At 42.3% G+C, this 20,684-nt stretch overlaps 2 protein-coding genes across 4 annotated transcripts in view; both read right to left on the bottom strand.

The window, feature by feature from the left end:
• The window catches only part of LOC127569075 (protocadherin beta-15-like), a 212,591-nt gene that overhangs the window by 185,196 nt on the left and 6,711 nt on the right, over window positions 1-20,684 (bottom strand). The window contains exon 1 of one of the 3 annotated variants that reach the window (XM_052013400.1): window positions 1,966-4,583. The exons of 1 other annotated variant lie outside the window; for it this stretch is intronic. In XM_052013400.1, the coding sequence (XP_051869360.1) occupies window positions 1,966-4,413 (2,448 nt within the window). In that variant the 5' untranslated portion in view covers window positions 4,414-4,583. Of the gene's footprint in view, window positions 1-1,965; window positions 4,584-20,684 lie in introns of those variants that run through there. One more of the 3 variants, XM_052013405.1, reaches the window with a different exon arrangement.
• LOC127569916 (protocadherin-like protein) lies at window positions 4,466-18,289 on the bottom strand. The gene is made up of 4 exons (XM_052014973.1): window positions 15,752-18,289; window positions 12,980-13,043; window positions 9,044-11,505; window positions 4,466-4,648 (listed from the first exon to the last, which is right to left on the bottom strand). Exons 1-4 carry the CDS (start codon window positions 18,197-18,199, stop codon window positions 4,466-4,468), a joined length of 5,157 nt encoding a protein of 1,718 aa, XP_051870933.1. The 5' UTR covers window positions 18,200-18,289.

The following is a 20,684-nucleotide window of genomic DNA, read 5'->3' as shown; positions in this document are numbered from 1 at the left end:
CAAACAACTCCGCTCTGACTGTCCTCAGTCCTGATGTACGGTCTCGACCTGAATACCCTACAATCCATTTGCCTCCACCGATGTTGCTTGACCCGCTGAGTCCGTCCAGCAACGTTTTGCTCCATAGTCTAACATCTGTTGTTGAAACAAAGCTTTGTTCTCTCGTTTTTGACACTTCCGTTAGAGGGAAAAGTTTCCACCTATTTTCCCTGTCTGTACATTTCATGACTTTGTATACCTGAATGAGGTTCTCCTTTAGACTCCCCTGTTACAAGGAATACAAATCCAGCATCTATAGTCATTCTTATAAGTGGAAATCTCCACTCAAGACACTATCTGGTGAATCTTATTTGTACCATTTCCAGTTCAATTATGTCATTTCCATCTTGTTGTGAACAATACTACACATAGTACTTCATTTGTGACCTAACTAATATTTTATAACTTGTAGCATAACCTTCCTGCTTATGTCCTATGCGCCAGCAAATGAGATCTCCCATTACGCACGTCATAATCACCACGTATCTATCCGTGCTGCCACCTCCAGGGATCTTTGGATTTGTACACCAAGATCTCCATGCCCCCAATGTTCAGCGATAACAGATAAACAATATTTCATTGTTCAATGGCACATCCCATGACTAAATAACGAAAAGCTCAAAACTCATTCTGAGATGTATTGAAACTAAGAAGCCATGTGACAATTAATTATTGAACTGAGGTGAGAAAAGTTCATCTTGGAAATAATGAAACGATAGTATCTGGATTGAAATTATATTTAGCTCATCGCAATTGCACTCTGTTTGCCTGTGAAGTGTATGCACAAATAGGGTCCCCCATATCTTCACATTTCATCCTACTAGCCTACGTATCCGTATCCAAAACATCATTTTCCGCCACTTCTGCCATCTCCAACGGGACCCCACCACCAAGCACATTTTTCACTACCCACCCCTTTCTGCCTGTCGCAGGGAGGGTTCTCTTCGCGACTCCCAAGTTCACTCGTCCATCTTCCCACCCATCCCGCTCTCAACCCGGAGACTTTCCACTGCTCCCGCCATAGGTGCAACACCTGCCCCTTCACCACCGCCATCACCTCCATCCAGGGAGCCAAACAGTTCTTTCAGGTGAGACAGAAATTTATCTGCACCACCCTTAATATCATCTATTGCATTTGGTGCTCCAAGTGTGGCCTTCTCTACATTGGCGAGACCAAACGCAGACTGGGTGACCTTTTCGCAGAACACCTGAGCTCCGTCCAGAACCGCGATCTCCATCTCCCAGTTGCCAGTTACTTCAACTCCCCCTCCCATCCATCACAGTATGTTAGTCCTCGGCCTCCTCCACTGCCAGGAGAATTCCAAGCGCAAACTGGAGGAACAGCACCTCATTTTCCGTTTTGGAACCTTGCAGCCTAACGGCACGAGCAGTGCATTCTGCCATTTTAAGAAACCCCCACTCCCTCACACCTACTATGCCTCTTCATTTCTTCCCTTTCCTAGCCGATCTATTTTTTTTCTACCCTTCCTTACATTTGACACATCCCCCGGTGGATATTCTCTCCACTCCTCCCCTACTCCTGCCTTTCACTGTCTCTTGCCTGCATCTCCCTGTCACCACCATGTGCCCACCCCACCTCCCCTCTTTTCTCCACCTGTCACGGCTCGTAGTTTCCCTCCTAGACATTGTGCTTCCCCTTTTCCTATCTTTATTCCTGAAGAAGGGTCCTGTCCTGAAACGTCTACCACCAGCTTTTCTCCACGGATGCTGCCTGGCCGACCGAGTTCCTCCAGCATCATTGTTTTTCAAAACGATTGGCGCACTGACTGGAAGTATTATGCTCATAGATACTTTGCCCGCATTGTTAATTTAATCCAAGAAATTTAAATGGCCCAATTATCCAAATGCACAAATGTAGTTAAATTATCCGTATGACAATTGCTCTTGATTTTAGAATCGCCTCACCTCATTATTTACATTGTAGTTGGAGGATTCTGACATTATCACTCCTGCAATTTCATTCCCAATAGGCTTCTTCTGGGCAGAATGCCTTGCTGTAGATCGCCCGCACGTCTGTGGCCTCGGAATGTCTCGCTTCACCGACTGCAATGTTGAACACGATTCATAACGGAAACTCTGAGAAAGTGGATCACCCCCGAATACTTCAACATAGTTCGGTGGTATCTGAAGGCTTCTGCTGGCCTTTTGAATTCCAATTAGAGAATTCCCTGTTTTCAGACAACAGCAGACATTCTGAGAATCAACATGGTGCCCCACTCCATTTCTGTTTTCATGAACCTTAACAGCCAGAATAACTAAAACCACGAGGAAAATGATAGATGTTGTTCCCAAGGCTATGACCAAGTAAAGGTTCAGATCAGGAGAGAACTCCGGATCTGTAGACAAACTAGTGGCACTGGAGATCGGTTCACTTCCTTTGACAGATAACACGATAGTCACAGTGGCAGAGAGTGAGGGCGTTCCATTATCTTTCACGACAATTACAAGCATTTGCTGAGAAGCATCCTTGCTCCCAATAGCACGGATAGTCCAAATTTCCCCCGTGTCTGCTGAAATAGTGAACAAATCGCGATGGGTAGCTTGAAAAATGTGGTAAGACAGACGGGCATTCTGACCAGCGTCGGCGTCAGTAGCTGATATCTTGACAACGAGGTATCCCGGTTCAGCAAACCTGGCTATTGTTTCCATTGCTGTTGACCCGTATTGGGGTAAAGGATTCACGATCACTGGGGCGTTATCGTTCTGATCAAGGATAACAACATCTATCGTAACGTTACTGGTGAGGGGAGGGTCTCCAGAATCCTGCACCCGAACTTGGATCTGGAAGTTTTTCAATTGTTCGTAATCAAACGATCTCTGAGCAAATATGACACCAGTCTGTGAGTTGATGGAGACACATGAGTCTGCAGATGAATTCAGCATAATAAACTTCAGTCGGGCATTTCGTCCTGTGTCTGGATCGAGGGCTGTCAGGGAGAATATGGAACCCCCAATAACGTTGTTTTCCATGACCCTTGCCGTGTATATGGGCTGCGTAAACCTTGGTGCATTATCATTTACGTCTGAAACCTCCACGCGAATTGTTTTCTTGGATGTGAGGGGAGGGATCCCTGCATCCGTGCAAGTTACAGTAATGTCATACCTGGACGTAGTTTCGCGATCCAGTGTATGCTGTGTAAGGAGTCGACAAAAGTTTTTCAGAGATGAATCTAGCTTAAAGGGCAGCTTGTTTGAAATTTGACATTTTACTTGCCCATTTTGTCCAGAATCTTTGTCATCTACTCCGAACAGTGCCACAACTGTTCCGATCGAGGCATCTTCTGACACTGTACTTGACGTGGATATTAAGGTCAGGTCAGGAGCATTGTCATTCACATCGATGACATCCAGTAACACATCACAGTGCTGGGGAATTGCGTCAGGACCATTGTCGATTGCTTGTATATTAATCTCAAAAAACTTGTTTTCTTCGTAGTCCAAATGCCCTTTCAGTCTGATTTCCCCAGTTCTGGAATTCATGCCAAATACTTCATGGAACCTTGCTGAATTGTGGCCAGTGAGGGAATACGTTATCTCGCCATTAGAGCCATCGTCTAAATCAGTGGCGTTTAAAGTAATAATCAAAGTTCCTATGGGAGCCGATTCCAACAGACTTACGCTATAAACCGACTGCGAGAAAACGGGAGCGTTGTCGTTCGCATCCTTCACTGTGATTGTTATTTGAAGCTTTCCCGATCTCCCAGGAACTCCGCCGTCCTCGGCAAACAACGTTAATTCATGGGCTGATATTGTTTCTCTATCCAAAGGGCTCTGCAGCACCAACACCGGCAACTTTCCTTTCCTGCTGCGTTCCTGTACTTCAAGAATGAAATATTCATTCGGAAGGAGCTGGTATGACTGCAAGGAATTATTTCCAATGTCCGGATCGTGTGCGGCCTCGAGGGGAAATCGCGCTCCCGGTGCCACAGTCTCGGAGATTTCCAGGCGGATCTGGCTTTTGGGGAAACTGGGAGCGTTGTCATTTACATCCAGAATCTCCACTTCCACCTGGTGCAGACTGAGGGGATTTTCAAGCAGAAGGTTCGAGGATAAAACGCAATCGTTTCTCGGCCCGCAAAGCTGTTCCCTGTCCATTCTTTCATTCACAAATAAAATCCCATTCTCTAAATTTACGTCAACATACTGCGTCCTTGGACTGGGCGCCACCTTTAAGTGGCGAGCCGACAGCTGCTTTAAATCTAACCCCAAATCAATGGCGATATTCCCAACAAAGGCGCCCAGTTGCAATTCCTCGGGAACAGAATAACGAATCTGCCCATAAACAAGATTCAAGTGGGAGAACAAACAACAAATCAGTTGGTATTTCAGCAGCCAATATATGTTATATCTCATTTCCAGGAGAAATCATTCCAGTGGTTTCAACCCGAGACAATATCTTTCAACGTTAGCTTGATTCAAACACGACAAATTCAACGCAGGAAATATCTATATCCCTTTTGCGAATTGTTGGATTGCTTTCATTCAAATATTTTTTTCCCTTGTCTCCAATTCGAATGGAACCGTGAACAAATCCTGCGGAGCTGCTGGCTCGCCAGTTTTCACGGCGTCTGAGCTTTCGCGATGGCGGCTGGGTATTGAAGGGGGCTGGGCAGATCACCAGTCACATCTCAGCTTTTGATTGGTTGACAACGTAGCAATCATATTTGACCAATTGGAGTTCAGCTCATTTCTTAAAGCAAGTCGTGCATAATTTGGAGCAGGATTGTCATATTTCTTGCTGCACAACTGAAATTTCTTTCATCATTTTGGATACTTCGTTTTTTTTGCAAAATGTTAGTACTAAATACCAATGTTCAAGAAGAATGTTACACTTAAAAATATCATGTAGATCAAATGCCAAAAAGAACGGTTTTCAAAATCATGGCCAAATGGAGCAACGTAAGTCATCATGCTAACAAACCAATTACATTTATCCTCCTTTCATCATTATTCCACTATCATTTGTAATTATAAGAACCTTTTGACTTGCTCCATTGATCCGTCTCCAAACAGAAATAAAAAGATGGCTTCACCAAAATAAAAGAAACATTTCTACGTCATGCCGAAACGAACCTGTCAAAAGCAATTTCCTTTGAATTCTGAAATTTGAGGAAGTTGTGGGCATGCTATGTCGGCGCTGGAAGCGTGGCAACACTTGCGGCCTGCCCCCGGAACATGCGACGCAAAAGATGCATTTCACTGTGTGTTTCGATGCACATGTGACTAATAAAGATATCTTGTCTTGTCTTGGTTAGCTCAACGGGAGCAACGCTGCACGGCTTGTTCTCCTCGAAGTCAATTACAAACCTGATGTGGAAATATATCCCTATTCCTCATTGCCACTGGATCTAATTCCTGGAACATTCGACCAACAACATTACAGAAGAAAAATCACCAGAAATGCTGTCGTGGTTCGAGAGCTGTCTCAACACCACTTTCTCAGGGGTACTCAGATATGAGTAAAATACTTGCCTTGCCTGTGAAAATCATCCCAGAGAAATTAATACCTGGCGATGCCAAAACTATCATCTGAGTAATTCCTCAGAGCATTGCCTAGGCCGCTCCATCGCAGTCACTTCATGAACAGCCAGTACAGCATTATGTGTGGAATGTTATTGATGTCCACAAATTGTTGTATTACATTCAATATTCTTCAGATAAAGAAGCTGTCAGTGGACACGTGCACGAAAACTTAGACAAAGCTCAGTGTCTGCCTATTAAGCGATGTAACATTCATATATGACTCAAACACTGTGCACTGGTTATCTCCAGTAACAAGATTAACCACTATCCCTCGAACTGCATGGCACTCCCTTCATTGAGTCCATATCCTATTAACATGAGTCTGGGAAGTTATCAGGTGTATTTGAACATGCTACATGAAAGCTATGTTTATAACATGGAAGGAGAAATATATTTGTCGTCTTTCCACCTAAATAGTAGGTCAGAATGTCTTTAGAATATTCTTCATTTGCCTGGATTTTTAACCCTAATAACACTTAGAGTACGCAGCATTTTTCAGGACAAAGTTGCAGATTGATTTAAAATACGTACAATTCTCCAAAAGTTCATTCCATCCGCCACAGAATGTACTGATATAACTCACTGAAAACTGTCCAACCAAGAAGTTGAAGTGCAACAAAGAACTGACAAACTCCCATGTCCCAGTAGCCTGGGTGTTAGAACATTAATTGAACTTTACAGAACGGTACAGGCCCTTCGGCCCACGATGTTGTGCCGACATTTTATCCTGCTCGAAGATCCATCTAACCGTTCCCTCCCACGTAGTCCCGTGTCTATCTAACAGTCTTTTAAATATCCCTAATGTATCTGCGCCCAAACTCCTGCCGGCAGTGCGTTCCACGCAACCACCACTCTCTGTGTAAAAAACATTCCTCTGACATCCCCCTTGTACCTTCCTCCGAATCACCTTCAAATTATGCCCCCTCGTGTTAGCAATTTAGCATTTGACCAAAACAATAAAACAAACTACATAAATAGTTTGGCTATGACAGGAGATCAGAAGCTGGCCTTCTTTGCATTCTTCCCACTACGACGAAAGGGGAAATCAATATTTCATTTGGATATTCGCCATTTCTTTCTGAGCAGAAAACCCAACCACCCTCATGAAGCTGAACACAGTTCAACCAACGCTTCCAGTTAACACTTTGGCTGACACTTAAATGCATTAGAAGCTCATCTAGTCCACTACAAAGTGCACTACAATGTCGCACTGATGCCTCTTCAGAAGCGTTTTCAAAATTTGGATTATTCTCTTGCTCTCAGAAGAGCAACAATGAACTGAGAGAACCACGAAATCCATAGCATTTTATCCTAACTTGAAAACATACTGTAGTTCCTTCGTAATCACCAAGTGAAAACTATGGAAAGCACTCTAGGACTTAAAGGTGATAGACCCTGACCACGAAGATTATGGTGGGTCAAGAATGTCGCTCAGTATCACATTCCCATGGGCCATTATATATGGGCAGAAATACGGGTTAAACAGACAACCATTTCAATTTGTCATGGCCTGCCTCTGATACACTTCTGGATATTTTAGTGTTAAATCACGGCATCCTACCCCGTTACAATATCTAAACTGGAACTGAATTGTGCTGAAGGCATATGTTCAACTCTTGGATGGCTAACTGCACAGTGTTTCTCACATGAACATGCAAATGTTTGAGTGCAGACGGCCATAACCTTTGTTACGCATTTGAACAAAGTCCAAGTAAAAAGCTCTTACGCCTTGATGTTTCCATCACGACATCCCAGTGAATTATACAACAAAGAAACACGTTTGAAGAGTTATCACTTCTGCAGTTTCGGAAATATAGCTGCCAAACTTTCCGTAGCCAGTGCCCAAAAACAGTATGAAAATGACTTGGTAATCGGTGCTGATTGAGGACTGGACATAATCCTCACCCACCGCTTCTCTAGTCTTCCTCCAAAAACTCAGCAAGATTTTTTTGCGTAGGCCTCGGAAAGGAAATGATATGACCAGGCACCATATTCTGTAAAAGTGGTTTCACCGAATGTTCACCACTCTCGCAGTGGTGCCAAGGGATTCTTGTACGTATGCCTCCATAATAGCATTTAAACTGGTAAGGTATAACTCAAAGGGGGAAAAACCAGGAAACTCACCAGGTAGGGCAAAGTGTGGATTGTGGAATAGAGGTAACATTTTAATGTTGCATGAGAACTAAATAAATGTGAGAAAACAGGTAGACGTAGCTGCAGAATAGGAGGCCAGTCATTTAAATCTGAGGTGCGTGGAATTTTTTTCCTCAGAAGCACGTGAATTGCTGGAATTTTCAGCCCCTGAGGGTGGTACCGGCCAGATAATTCGATATATTTGAGGTGGAGATCGATAAACATTTGAAAGGTCAAGGAATTGATGGTTATGGAGAACTGGTACGGATAGCCGGCATAAATCAACTATGATTGTATTGAATGGTGGCACAGGCTTGAGAGGCCATCTGACGCACTCCTTCTCCTATTTTCTTGCCTTGTTATATTCTTGTGAACAGGCCTGATTCAAGGTACAGAGAGGTTGTGGTGCGGGAGCAGGTAAGGTGAGGTGAGGGTAAAGGACATCTTTGTAATAGGAAGGAGAGTGTTGCCTATGTGAGGTTTGCAGGGGTAGAAATATAACAAGATGAATTAGGCCTGTCAATGTGGAAACAATAGCGATGGAACGGTGAGGTACACAACACATAAGTTGCAGAAAATCTCAAAGGGAACTGCTCATGAGACCAGGATGCATCGACAGAGAGAGAAAAAAATGCAAGTTATTTTTGCAGGTAAAGGTCCTGATAACAATATTGACCGGTTCTAATATCGAATGGAAATGGTGGTTATCTGACATTGTTGAATTGAGTTCGTGGGGGGGGGGCGCGGGCGGGGGGTGCTGGGAAGAAATTTCAGGGACGAACTATGAGGTGGTGTTCTTTGACCTTAAGTTGAGCTTCTTTGGAAGAAGGAATAGAGTGGAGAAATAAAGCGAAGGCACCGTGAACTGCAAAACGGGAGTATTCTGCAAAGTGCTCATTCAATCTACATTTACATTTGTCAATGCAGAGGACACCACATCATGAGCAGCGAACACAATGTGCTAAATTGGAAGAAGATCAAGTGAATTGCTTCTTCACCCGAGAGGACTGTTCATTTCTTAGAGACGTGCGTGTTACCAACTGATCTGAAGCTGAGACAATTATTAACTAGGATGTAAAGTAAACCTCAAAATCATGGAGACTTCAAAAACATTGCTGAGAGAGTGTTCACAGCACTCGTTACAAACAGTGATTGTCCGAGAAAATTTCGCCACAAGATTAGAACGTTGTCTGGAAATAAATTTCGCAAAGAAAACAAAATTGTACATTAAGATCTCTCTTCTCTACCAATATTGTAGTTCACATAAACACTTGTGCTTCCAAACACAAGCTTTGAGAATTTCCTTCTCTGCTTAAAATCACCTCACCTCTGGCGTACTGTATTTTTCAGAATTCACCATTCCAGCATTTACTCTCCCGGCAGATTCGTTCAACACAAAATTCTTGTCTGTAGAAGATTTGCACCTGCTGGGGACGATGAAATCTCTCTTTGTTGACTGTAATGTTGAACATGACTCGTAACGGAATCTTTGGGAGAGAGGGTCGCCCCCAAATAGCTCAATGTAGTTTGGTGGTATCTGAAGGCTTTTACTGGCCTGCTGAATTCCATTCAAATAATTTCTTGTTTCAAAGCAACAACATGTACTCAGGGAACGATGCTGGTATCCCACACCATTCCTGTTTTTGTGAACTTTAATGGCGAGGATGATTAAAATTATGAGGAAAATGCTAGATATTGTTCCCAAGGCTATAACCAAGGAAAGGCTCACTTCAGGAGTGGACCTCGGATCGGACGACGAACTGCCGACACTGGAGAATGTTTCGCTACCTGGCCCAACGACAGATAATATTAGAGTCACAGTGGCAGAGAGTGATGGAATTCCATTATCTTTTACCACAATCACCAGCCTTTGAGTAGAGGCATCCCTGTTCAATATTCGACGTGTAGTCCATATTTCGCCAGTGTCTGCGGAAATAGTAAAAAGATTATGATGGGTGGCTTGAAAGATCTGATAAGCGAGTCGAGCATTCTGACCAGAGTCGGCATCGGTGGCCGATACCTTGACAACCAAGGACCCTGATTCTGTGGACCTGGATATCGTTTCTGTTGCTGTTGACCCATATTCGGGTAGAGGATGTGTAATCACTGGGGCATTATCATTCTGATCAAGGATAACAACATTCACTGAGGCATTACCGTTCAGTGCTGGCGCACCAGAATCCCGCACTTGAACTTGGATCTGGAAATGTTTCAATTGCTCATAATCCAAAGCCCTCTGAGCATAGATGACACCACTCGCCGAATTAATTGAGACATAAGAGTTTATTGAGGAATTCTGAAACTGAGACTCCAGGATAGAAAAGGTCAGTCGGGCGTTTTCTCCAACATCTGGATCGAAGGCCTTCACGGAAAATATGGAAGCCCCAATAACATTGTTTTCCATAACATTTGCTGTGTAGTCTGGGCGGGAAAACTTTGGTGCGTTGTCATTTATATCTGAAACCTCTACCCGGATAGTTTTCTTGGAAGTAAGTTGAGGGTTCCCGGCATCAGTACAAATTATAGTAATATCATAATTGGGGGTATTTTCGCGATCCAGCACATGTTGTGTAAGTATTCTGTAATAGTTCTTTATGGAGGAATCTAACTTAAAGTGTAACTGATTTGATATTTCACAATGTACTTGACCGTTTTGTCCGGAATCTCTGTCTCCTGCACTAAAGAGAGCCACTGCTGTCCCAAGTGGAGCGTTCTCGGGAATTGTGTTTGACGAAGACCGTAAATTCACCTCTGGCTCATTATCATTCACATCTATAATTTCCACCAATACATCACAGTACTCGGGTATAGCGCCTGAACCCTTATCCATCGCCTGCATGTTAATCTCAACGGCACTGCTTTCTTCGTAGTCCAAGTTCCCCTTGAGTCTGATTTCACCTGTTTTGGGGTTCACATCAAAAAGTTTACGAGCATTTGCAGAAATGTGGCTACTGAAAGAATACATTACATCTCCATTGACACCATCATCCAGGTCAGTGGCGTTTAGTCTGATGATCAACGTCCCTTTCGGTGCATTTTCCAACAGACTGACCCTGTAAACCGACTCAGAGAAAACTGGTGCGTTGTCGTTTACATCCTTCACCATAATTATAACCTGAACCATTCCCGATCTCGGAGGCAACCCGCCGTCCTTGGCTATTAGCGTTAAATTGTGGGTTGATATCATTTCTCTATCCAAGGACTTCTCCAGCAACAACACTGGCCGCGTTTCCTTGCCACTGCGTGTTTGTACGTCGAGAGCAAAATATTCATTCGGCTGTAGCTGGTAGGTTTGCAAGGAATTCGTGCCAATATCTGGATCCTGTGCGGGTTCAAGAAGAAATCGCATACCTGGTGCTGCAGTCTCTGAGATTTCAAGCTGAAACTGGCTTTTGGGGAAAATGGGAGCATTATCATTTACATCCAGAATCTCCACTTCCACTGGGTACAGGTTCAAGGGATTTTCAAGCACGACATCCAATGATAAGCGGCAATCGAGGTTCGAGCCACAAATCAGTTCTCTGTCGATTATTTCCTTCACAAATAAAATCCCATTCTCCAGATTGACGTCGAAATACTGCTTCTTTAGATTGGGTGCTATCCGAAAACTGCGAGCCTTCAGCTGCTTTACATCTAAACCTAAATCGGCTGCGATTTTCCCAACAAAGGCTCCCAGTTGCAGTTCTTCAGGAACAGAATAACGAATCTGACCAAAAACAGTATCCCAGGAGGAGAACACGTAGCACAACAATTGGCATTTTAGCAACCAATATATTTTATATTTCATTGCTAGCAGAAGTCATTCCAATGGTTTTAGGCCCTGATTGTATTCTTCATTGTCCTCTTATCGGCGTTAAATAGAATAAAACGATACAGAAAATACTCGTACCTCTTTCCAATCGCTCGCATTATTTCATTCAAATACTCGCACTTTTGCAAGTTGCGGGAGCATTCCTGCTAAAATCTCACGGAGCTGCTGGCTGTTCATTTTTCACTGTGTCTGATGTTACATGATGGTGGCTGAGTCATGAAGGGGGCTGTCCGGATCACTCATCACATCTCAGCTCCCGATTGGTGGAGAAACTCATTAGTATACGACCAATCAGGACTTTGCTTGTTTCTTAAAGCTGGAAGGACTTAAAGTTGCGCAGAACCGTTGTATTTATTGTTGCACAATTAAAATTTATTTCAGCCTTGTGGAAAAATAATTGTCTGTTCTGCTTTATGTTCTGTAAATCCAGTTCTCGGAATCTATCTTCGAATTATTTTATTAAAGGCCAAGTGCGAAGAAACAGTACATGGAAGTAAAATAGATATAAGGAACAATAAGATGCTTAAGAATGCAATTCTATTTTTGAACCACATAATCTCATTCCCTCTTGACTTTCCTGCAGCCTGCATCCTTTGATTGTTAGTCTAGAAAGGCAAATGTATCCATATCATTCAAGAAAGACATCAATTGATCTTTTCGAGAGTTTATCATTTTTCGAACGGAAGTTTATTGGGACAATTATTGATACCTGGATATCTAAATAAACAAAATATGAATGTGAAAATACGCAGCTGTTGCAACAGAAATAATATTGGAAATATTCGGTCGGTCAGGCAGCATCAGTGAAACATAAACTACTTCTGTATCATGCTTTAAAGAACTTGTTGGAAAGGAAGTGTCAATATCGAACACATCATTATGTCGTAAAATGGCATTGTCTATTTTCATGACTTGAAACCGAGTACCTACCATAACTGTATATCCGGTGTTTATCAACAATAAAGACGGAAAAACAACCAGGTGATTTTAACTTATATTCTATAATCACCACAGAAATCGATTTTTAAAAATTATTTAGCCTTTGTCTGCAGATCTTCAGGAAGATACCACCTTCGTCATTGCATCCTAACTAGTGGACCTCGCGCTTTCGTTTTTCTTTTTCCTCAGCGTCAAAGTGGCAGTTATTTGGAAGTTCAGAAGGTGGTTTGTCTGACACATCCTGTGAAGTCCAGAGATTATAGGGTTTACAGGTTGGAGACCATTTGAAAGACCCTCGCATTTTTTGGGGATACTTATTTCAACCTGAGCTCGAAAACTTAAGCTGCTGGGTCTTGCAAAGGAAGAGAAGCACTTTTTACGTTGCAGTGTGAATGGTGAGTGAGTTTGACAAGTGGGAAAGCAGCTCAGGTCTACCATCAGATTTGCGGTTGTGTTTTGCTCACTCTGAACTAAGCAGATCCAGATAGGGAATGATTTTCTTGCTGGTCAGACTTCTTGGTCGCTTCCGCTCACGAAACTCCTCTGAAGGCTTTGTTGGCAGGTAAAGCTTTGCCAGCTTTCGTAGATGCCATGCCATTTAAAAGCTGTTAAATATATTTGAAGCTAGAACATAAATATATTCAAAAATTAAGTAATAATTTCTATGAACGAACGCTTGAAAAACTGAGCGAAAATTAGTTGCAAAGATCCTCAGGCAGTCAAAACGACTTTTATAAACTTTGAACTAAATCAACGCAATGAAAAAATGCCTTCTTCGGGGACTTCATCGGCCCATCAGGATAAGATTGGAAAAATGGACATTTGCTGCTAATCACATAATAACCTGTTTTCAAAATTCCTCTGCAGCACCCAGTGCCTGCATGGCGAAAGTCCAGGACTACTTACTTTCAAGTATGCAGTGACAAATAACATTCAAACATGGCAACGGTTGTACATTGGGCATCACCAACAACTGAACAGTATCCAAGCTCCCTTTGAATTACATCACAGTACACGGTTGAAGTCATGTGCATTAACATATTGGATGTCAATATGGATTAGGACCTTAAACAAGACAGGTAGATAAATATAGGTAAAAGGAAAGGCCGAAGTGTGGATACTTAGCAACCGTAGTCTCACTTCCTTATTGCCTGAAAGTTTTCTATCATCTGCAAGGAACTTGTCAGTATTGTGATTGAGCAATTTACAGTTGTTTGGATAAGTAACTTCAACAACATTCAAAGTATACGGCACCATCTAAGACAAAGGTTCCCTCTTCTTAATCACCACATCAAAGACCGAGATTGCTTTGTCTCCATAACATACATTATGGTATCTGCTAGCGCTGCTTCAAGCGCAAATTTTAAATCTCTTCATCTGTAACCTCGATGAATCAGCGAAACAGATTGGTGATAGCATAGTAATATCCAAAGGTCCATTAAGCCAGACTATTTGGCCTCACTATAATCACTGTCAAAATCCCAGAACTCACACCAAAATGCTTAAGTGTGGGAGTATACTATCACTGCCTTGACGACTGGAATTCAGGAAAATCATAGAGTCACAGAGCAAAGGAACAGGCTCTTTGGTCAACCATGTTCGCGCCAACTTTCAACTACCCACCAACATTAATTCCATTTACAAGCCTTTGTCTTCCGCGATTTGACAATTCAAATGCTGGCATGAATACTTCTGAAATGTTGTGGGAGGACCAATTTCAGCCACTCACTATTGTGTGTTCGGATTACCACAATAATCTCAGTCCTGATGCAGGGTCTCCACCGGAATCATCGACCACCTATTTTCCCCCATAGATGCTGCTTAACCCGCTGAGTTCCTGCAGCGTTTTCTTTTTTTTCTCCTCCAGATTCCAACACCTGGTGTTGGAACATAAAGATATGTCACCTAGTTTTTGCCACTTTTGTTGCAGGGAAACATTTCCACCTACCTAGTCTTGCACTTCATAACTGAATGAGGTCCTTCCTCAGCCTCCGCTGCTCCAAGAAAAACAAATCTGGCACCGGTGATGTCTCCTCATAACTAGAACTCTCCAGAGAAGGCATTATATGGTGAACCCCATTTGTACCATCTCTAGTTCCATCAGGAGTTCCCATTTTGTTTTGACCACTAACCTCCCTGTTTATATCCAATACGCCATCAAATGAGATCTTCTATCACGCACGTCTTTTACACCATATATCTAATGTGCCGCGTTGTTCAGGGATCTCCATGCTCCCAATATTCACTGGGGTAATACTATTCAGTGAGAATGCCCTTCCCTTGTTTTGCCTCCTAGAGTGCATCACCATGCATTCATCAGGATTAAATTCTATCTACCATTGTTCTTCCTCGTTAATGCCTTCTCAAGTGCGTTAACGGATAAACAACACTACTATTCAAAGGAACATCCCACGACTAAATAACGAAAACATCAATATTCATTCTGAGGTGCATGGAAACTAAGAAGCGTTCTGACAATTAATTATTGAATCAAGGTGAGAAAAGTACATCTTGGAAATAATCAAAAGACTACATCTGGATTGGAATCAAATTAAACTAATTGCGCTGAGTTTGCCCGATGAAGTGCGCGCAAAATTACCTCCCATGATCAATAAAGTGAAACTTCATTGGACGTGGGAAACAATCATCATTTATTACACACAGGTAGAGAGAGAAATGGTGAGAGTGTTCAGATTGATACTCTTCCCTTTTTCTACTGTAAATTCATCGATCTAAAATGCTAACTCTTGTTTCAACCTCCATGGATGTAGCATGTGCTGCTGAGTATTTTCAAATAATTTGTATGTTCAGTTAATCTTTATCAAGCTGGGATATGCTGAAAACATGCCGACTATCAATGGCCATCGGATTTAAAGTACCCAGCTATGCTAATCCCAAAGGAATTGTTCCAAGAATGCTTGTCTGTTTGTGATTACATGCACGACAGACAAAGTACAAATTGCAGAAAATGGGCTCCTCTTTCAACACTTGATGAATATTTGGATCAAATCCAGTTGGCTTACAACTCCTAAAGCAAGTCATGGGGGCTTCCAGGACAGTTAGTAAGGCCGGTATGACAACGCATTGGAGTTACGTATAAACGAAAGGCAGTAATATAAGCAAATAAAACGAATGAGCACAGTTATTGGAAGTGGCATGCACATCGATACTTTTCCCGCATTGTTAATTTCATCCAAGTAATTTAAATGGCCCAATTAACCCAAGTGCATAAAAGTAGCTGAACTAACTGTACGTCATTTTCGATTGCTATTGGAAGCACCTCACCTCATTATTTACATTGTAGTTGGAGGCTTCAGACATTATCATTCCTGGCTTCTCTTTCCCAATAGGTTTCTTCTGGGCACAACTCATTGCTGTAGACAGCCTACGCGTTTGTCGCGTCGGGAAGTCTCTCTTCACGGACTGCAACGTTGAAGACGATTCGTAACGGAAACTCTGAGAAAGTGGATCACCCCCGAATACCTCAACATAGTTCGGTGGTATCTGAAGGCTTCTGCTGGCCTTTTGAATTCCATTCATGGAGTTCCTTGTTTTCAAACAACAGCAGAAATTCAGAGAACCACAATGGTGCCCCACTCCAGTTCTGTTTTCATGGACCTTAACAGCCAGAATAAGTAAAACCACGAAGAAAATGATAGATGTTGTCCCCAAGGCTATGACCAAGTAAAGGTTCAGATCAGGATTCAGCTCTGGATCTGTAGACAAACTAGTGGCACTGGAGAACGCTTCACTCCCTTTGACAGATAACACTATAGTCACAGTGGCAGAAAGTGATGGAGTTCCATTATCTTTTACGACAATAACCAGCCTTTGGTTTGAAGCATCCTTGCTCCCAATAGCACGGGTAGTCCAAACTTCCCCCGTGTCTGCTGAAATAGTGAACAGATCGCGATGGGTAGCCTGAAAAATATGGTAAGACAGTCGGGCATTCTGACCAGCGTCGGCGTCAGTAGCTGATACCTTGACAACCAGATATCCCGGTTGAGCAAACCTGGATATTGTTTCTATTGCTGTTGAGCCGTATTGGGGTAAAGGATTCACGATCACTGGGGCGTTATCGTTCTGATCAAGGATAACGACATCCACTGAAACGTTGCTGGTGAGGGGCGCGTTTCCAGAATCCTGCACCTGAACGTGGATCTGGAAGTTTTTCAGTTGTTCGTAGTCAAACGATCGCTGAGCAAATATGACACCAGTCTGTGAGTTGATGGAGACATATGGGGCTGCGGATGAATTCAGGACAGTAAATTTCAGTCGGGCATTCTGTCCTCTGTCTGGATCGAAGGCGGTCAGGGAGAATATGGAATCCCCTATAACGTTGTTCTCCATGACCCTTGCCGTGTATACGGGCTGCGTAAACCTTGGTGCGTTATCGTTTACATCTGAAACCTCCACACGGATCGTTTTCTTGGATGTGAGGGGAGGGTGCCCTGCATCTGTGCAAGTTACAGTAATGTCATAGCTGGAAGTAGTTTCGCGATCTAGTGTATGCTGTATAAGTAGTCTGTAAATGTTTTTCTCAGATGAATCCATTTTAAACGGCAGTTTGTTTGAAATTTTACACTGTACCTGCCCATTTTGTCCAGAATCTTCGTCATCAACGCTGAGTAGTGCCACAACCATTCCGACCGAGGAATCTTCTGGCACTATACTTGACGTGGATGTCAGGGTCACTTCAGGAGCATTGTCATTCACATCGATCACATCCAGCAACACATCACAGTGCTGGGGAATTGCGTCAGTACCACTGTCAATCGCTTCTATGTTAATCTCAAAAAAATTGTTTTTTTCATAGTCCAAATGACTTTTGAGTCTGATTTCACCTGTGCTGGAATCCACGCGAAATAATTCACGAACGTTTGCTGAATTATGGTTGCTGAGTGAATATGTTATCTCGCCATTAGAGCCATCGTCCAAATCAGAGGCATTTAAAGTAATAATCAAAGATCCTATGGCAGCCGATTCCAACAGCCTTACGCTATAAACCGACTGCGCGAAAACGGGAGAGTTGTCGTTCGCATCCTTCACCGTAATGGTTATCTGGACCTCACCCGATCTCACAGGGACTCCGCCGTCTTCGGCAAGCAGTATTAACTCGTGGGTTGGTATTGTTTCTCTATCCAAAGGGCTCTGCAGCACCAACACTGGTATCTTTACTTTCCTGCTTCGTGGCTGCATATCAAGAATAAAATATTGATTGGGAAGGAGCTGGTATGACTGTAAGGAATTAGTTCCAGTGTCCGGATCGCGTGCGGCCTCGAGTGGGAATCGTGCTCCCGGTGCCATAACCTCGGAGATTTCCAGGCGGATCTGTCTTTTGGGGAAACTGGGAGCGTTGTCATTTACATCGAGAATCTCCACTTCCACCTGGTGCAGACTGAGGGGATTTTCAAGCAAAACGTTGAAGGATAAAACGCATTCGGCGCTTGGCCTGCAAAGTTGTTCTCTGTCGATTCTTTCATTTACAAATAAAATCCCATTCTCCAAATTTACGTCAACGTACTGCTTAGTCGGACTGGGCGCCACCCGTAAACTGCGAGCCGACAGCTGCTTTAAATCTAACCCCAAATCAATGGCGATATTCCCAACAAAGGCGCCCAGTTGCAATTCCTCGGGAACAGAATATCGAATCCGGCCAGAAACAAAATTCCAGCGGGAGAACAAACAGCAAAACAGTTGGTATTTCAGCAGCCAATATATATTATATCTCATTTCCAGAATAAATCATTACAATGGTTTCAACCCGAGACAATATCTTTCAACAGTAGCTTGATTCAAACAGGACAAATTTAACACGGAAAATATCTGTACCTCGTTTGCGAATTGTTCGATTGCTTTCATTTACATATTTTAACCTTGTCTCCAATTCGAAATAAATCGTGCACAAATCCTTCGGAGCTGCTGGCTAGGCAGTTTTCACGGCGTCTGAGCTTACGCGATGGCGGCTGAGTAATGAAGTGGGCTGGGCAGATCACCAGTCACAACTCAGCTTCTAATTGGTTGACAACGTAGCAATCATATTTGACCAATTGGAGTGCACTTCATTTCTTAAAGCAAGTTGTGCATAATTTGGAGCAGAAGTGCCACATTTCTTGCTGCACAACTGAAATTTCTTTCGTCACTTTGGATACTTCGGATTTTTTTCAAAATGCTTGCATTAAATTCCAATGTTCAAGAAGAATGGTACACTTAAAGTATTTTATACATTAAATGCGAAGAACGAGCGGTTCTTAAAATCATTGCCAAATAGTATAATGTCCGTTATCATGCTAATAACCCAACAACATTTATCCTCCATGTCCCATCACGCCATCATGATTTACGATCATGAGCATCTGTTAATTGCTACGTTGATCCGTCTCCGAACAGAAACAAAAAGACAATTTCTTAACGAAAATTTAAAAAAAAAATGCGTTTCTCTCTCATGCGGAAATTAACTAGTCAAAAGCAATTTCCTCTGCATTCTGAAATTTGATTCATGATTATTAATTTTATGTTTGTTTCGCCTAGTATCCAGTATTAGGAGCGAATGATCAATTTGCATGCATGGCTTTCAAAATTTTAAGAACTTCCTTGAAAATACTTCCCATCGCTTTTGTTGAAACGAAGATTAGTGTGTCTGTCTTTGTTTAAAGTCATTATGTTTACCATTATGTCTCCTTCCTATCTTGAAATTACAGCTACATTTTAGGTAATATTGCAGAACTGACCATAGAATTAATGTGTACGATGGTAGTATACTGAATCGAATTTCAGTATTCTCCGAGGTACCATTACATTTAAAAAAAATATTGCTATAGATTGAATATTTTTCTGGTAATTTTAGAATGCAATCTGGTAACGAGATACTAATCACTCTGGTGACGAGATGCATTTGCGTATCTTTTCAGTGTATGCCGTTAGTTTGCTTTTTTTGCGATTTTTAAAATTAAAATACACAATCGAGATATTGCAATGACTTCACTGCATTGGCAGGATCAGAATCTTATATGACATGAAATGTGTTGTTTTGCAGCAGCAGTACAGTGCAAAGACATAACATTACTTTAAAATACAAAACAAATAAATAGTGCAAAAATGGAAGAATGAGGTAGTTTTCATGCGTTCAAGGACCTTTCATTATTCTGAGGACAGAAGGGAGGATCCCTTCCTGCATCGTTGAGCGTGAATCTTCCGGTTACTCAACGAGAAGAGGGCATGTCCCAGGTGGTAAGGGTCCTTAATGTTGGATTGCGCCTTCTTGAGGCACCGCTTCTTGAAGATGTCCTCGATGGAGCTGGCTGAGCCTATAACCCTCAGCAGCCTCTTGCCACCCTGTGAAATGGAGCGTCCATACCAGGCTGTGATGCAACCAGTCAGAATGTTCTCCACTGCATATCTATAGAAATTTGCAACTAGGTTTTGCTGACATACAAATCTTCTGAAATTCTTTACGAAGTAAACCCGCTGGTGTGCCTTCTTCGTGATTACATCAATTTGTTCGGCCCAGGACAGATCCTCGGAGAAATTGACACCCACACTTTTGTATGTGCAACTTGAAATATAAATGATGTTTCTCTCAAATCTTCATTTGTTCATATGCCTTCCGACAAGGAAAACGAAAAGTGTACACGATGTCCACCCACTTATAAAATTAAGAATCCGACAACAGATCAATCAAGAATAATCCGACACGAAGCACTCCTCCTGTCTTGGAACTGACTCATCTATACTGGAGCCATAAAAGTACTGTTCATGTTTTGCTTGTTATTCTACGAATTTTAGTTACTGCTCAAATATTTCCAGTAAGCTGTTTCTTAATGGCTCGTCCTTGCATCCGGAATAACCAACTGTGGTTACCATGTGCATGGACTTACCTTGATGTGTTTACTTCACTGGCTTAAATTCCACTTCAAAGGCTTGGAGGGGGGTGTCATCCTGACAATGCAGATATCGAAGCTGTCAAGCTCATTGCTATAAATTTTAAATATCTCTACCATTCAAAAACATACAAAAACATTAATAAACTATTTGAATATACTAAATATTATTTTTAACGTAGTACAAAGCAAACGATTAAATCACAGAAATAATTAACATTTGTAGAAGACAAAATCTCATCTTTTCCCTTGCTCTTTATCGGCAGCCTTGTGATCACAAATAAAATCAATGGGAGCTCAGATCATGCGCATGAGCTAATATCAAATTGACGATTAAC

This window comes from Pristis pectinata, chromosome 4 (assembly GCF_009764475.1).
Source record: "Pristis pectinata isolate sPriPec2 chromosome 4, sPriPec2.1.pri, whole genome shotgun sequence".
NCBI lineage: Eukaryota > Metazoa > Chordata > Chondrichthyes > Rhinopristiformes > Pristidae > Pristis > Pristis pectinata.
This window is presented reverse-complemented; position numbering and strand designations above follow the sequence as displayed.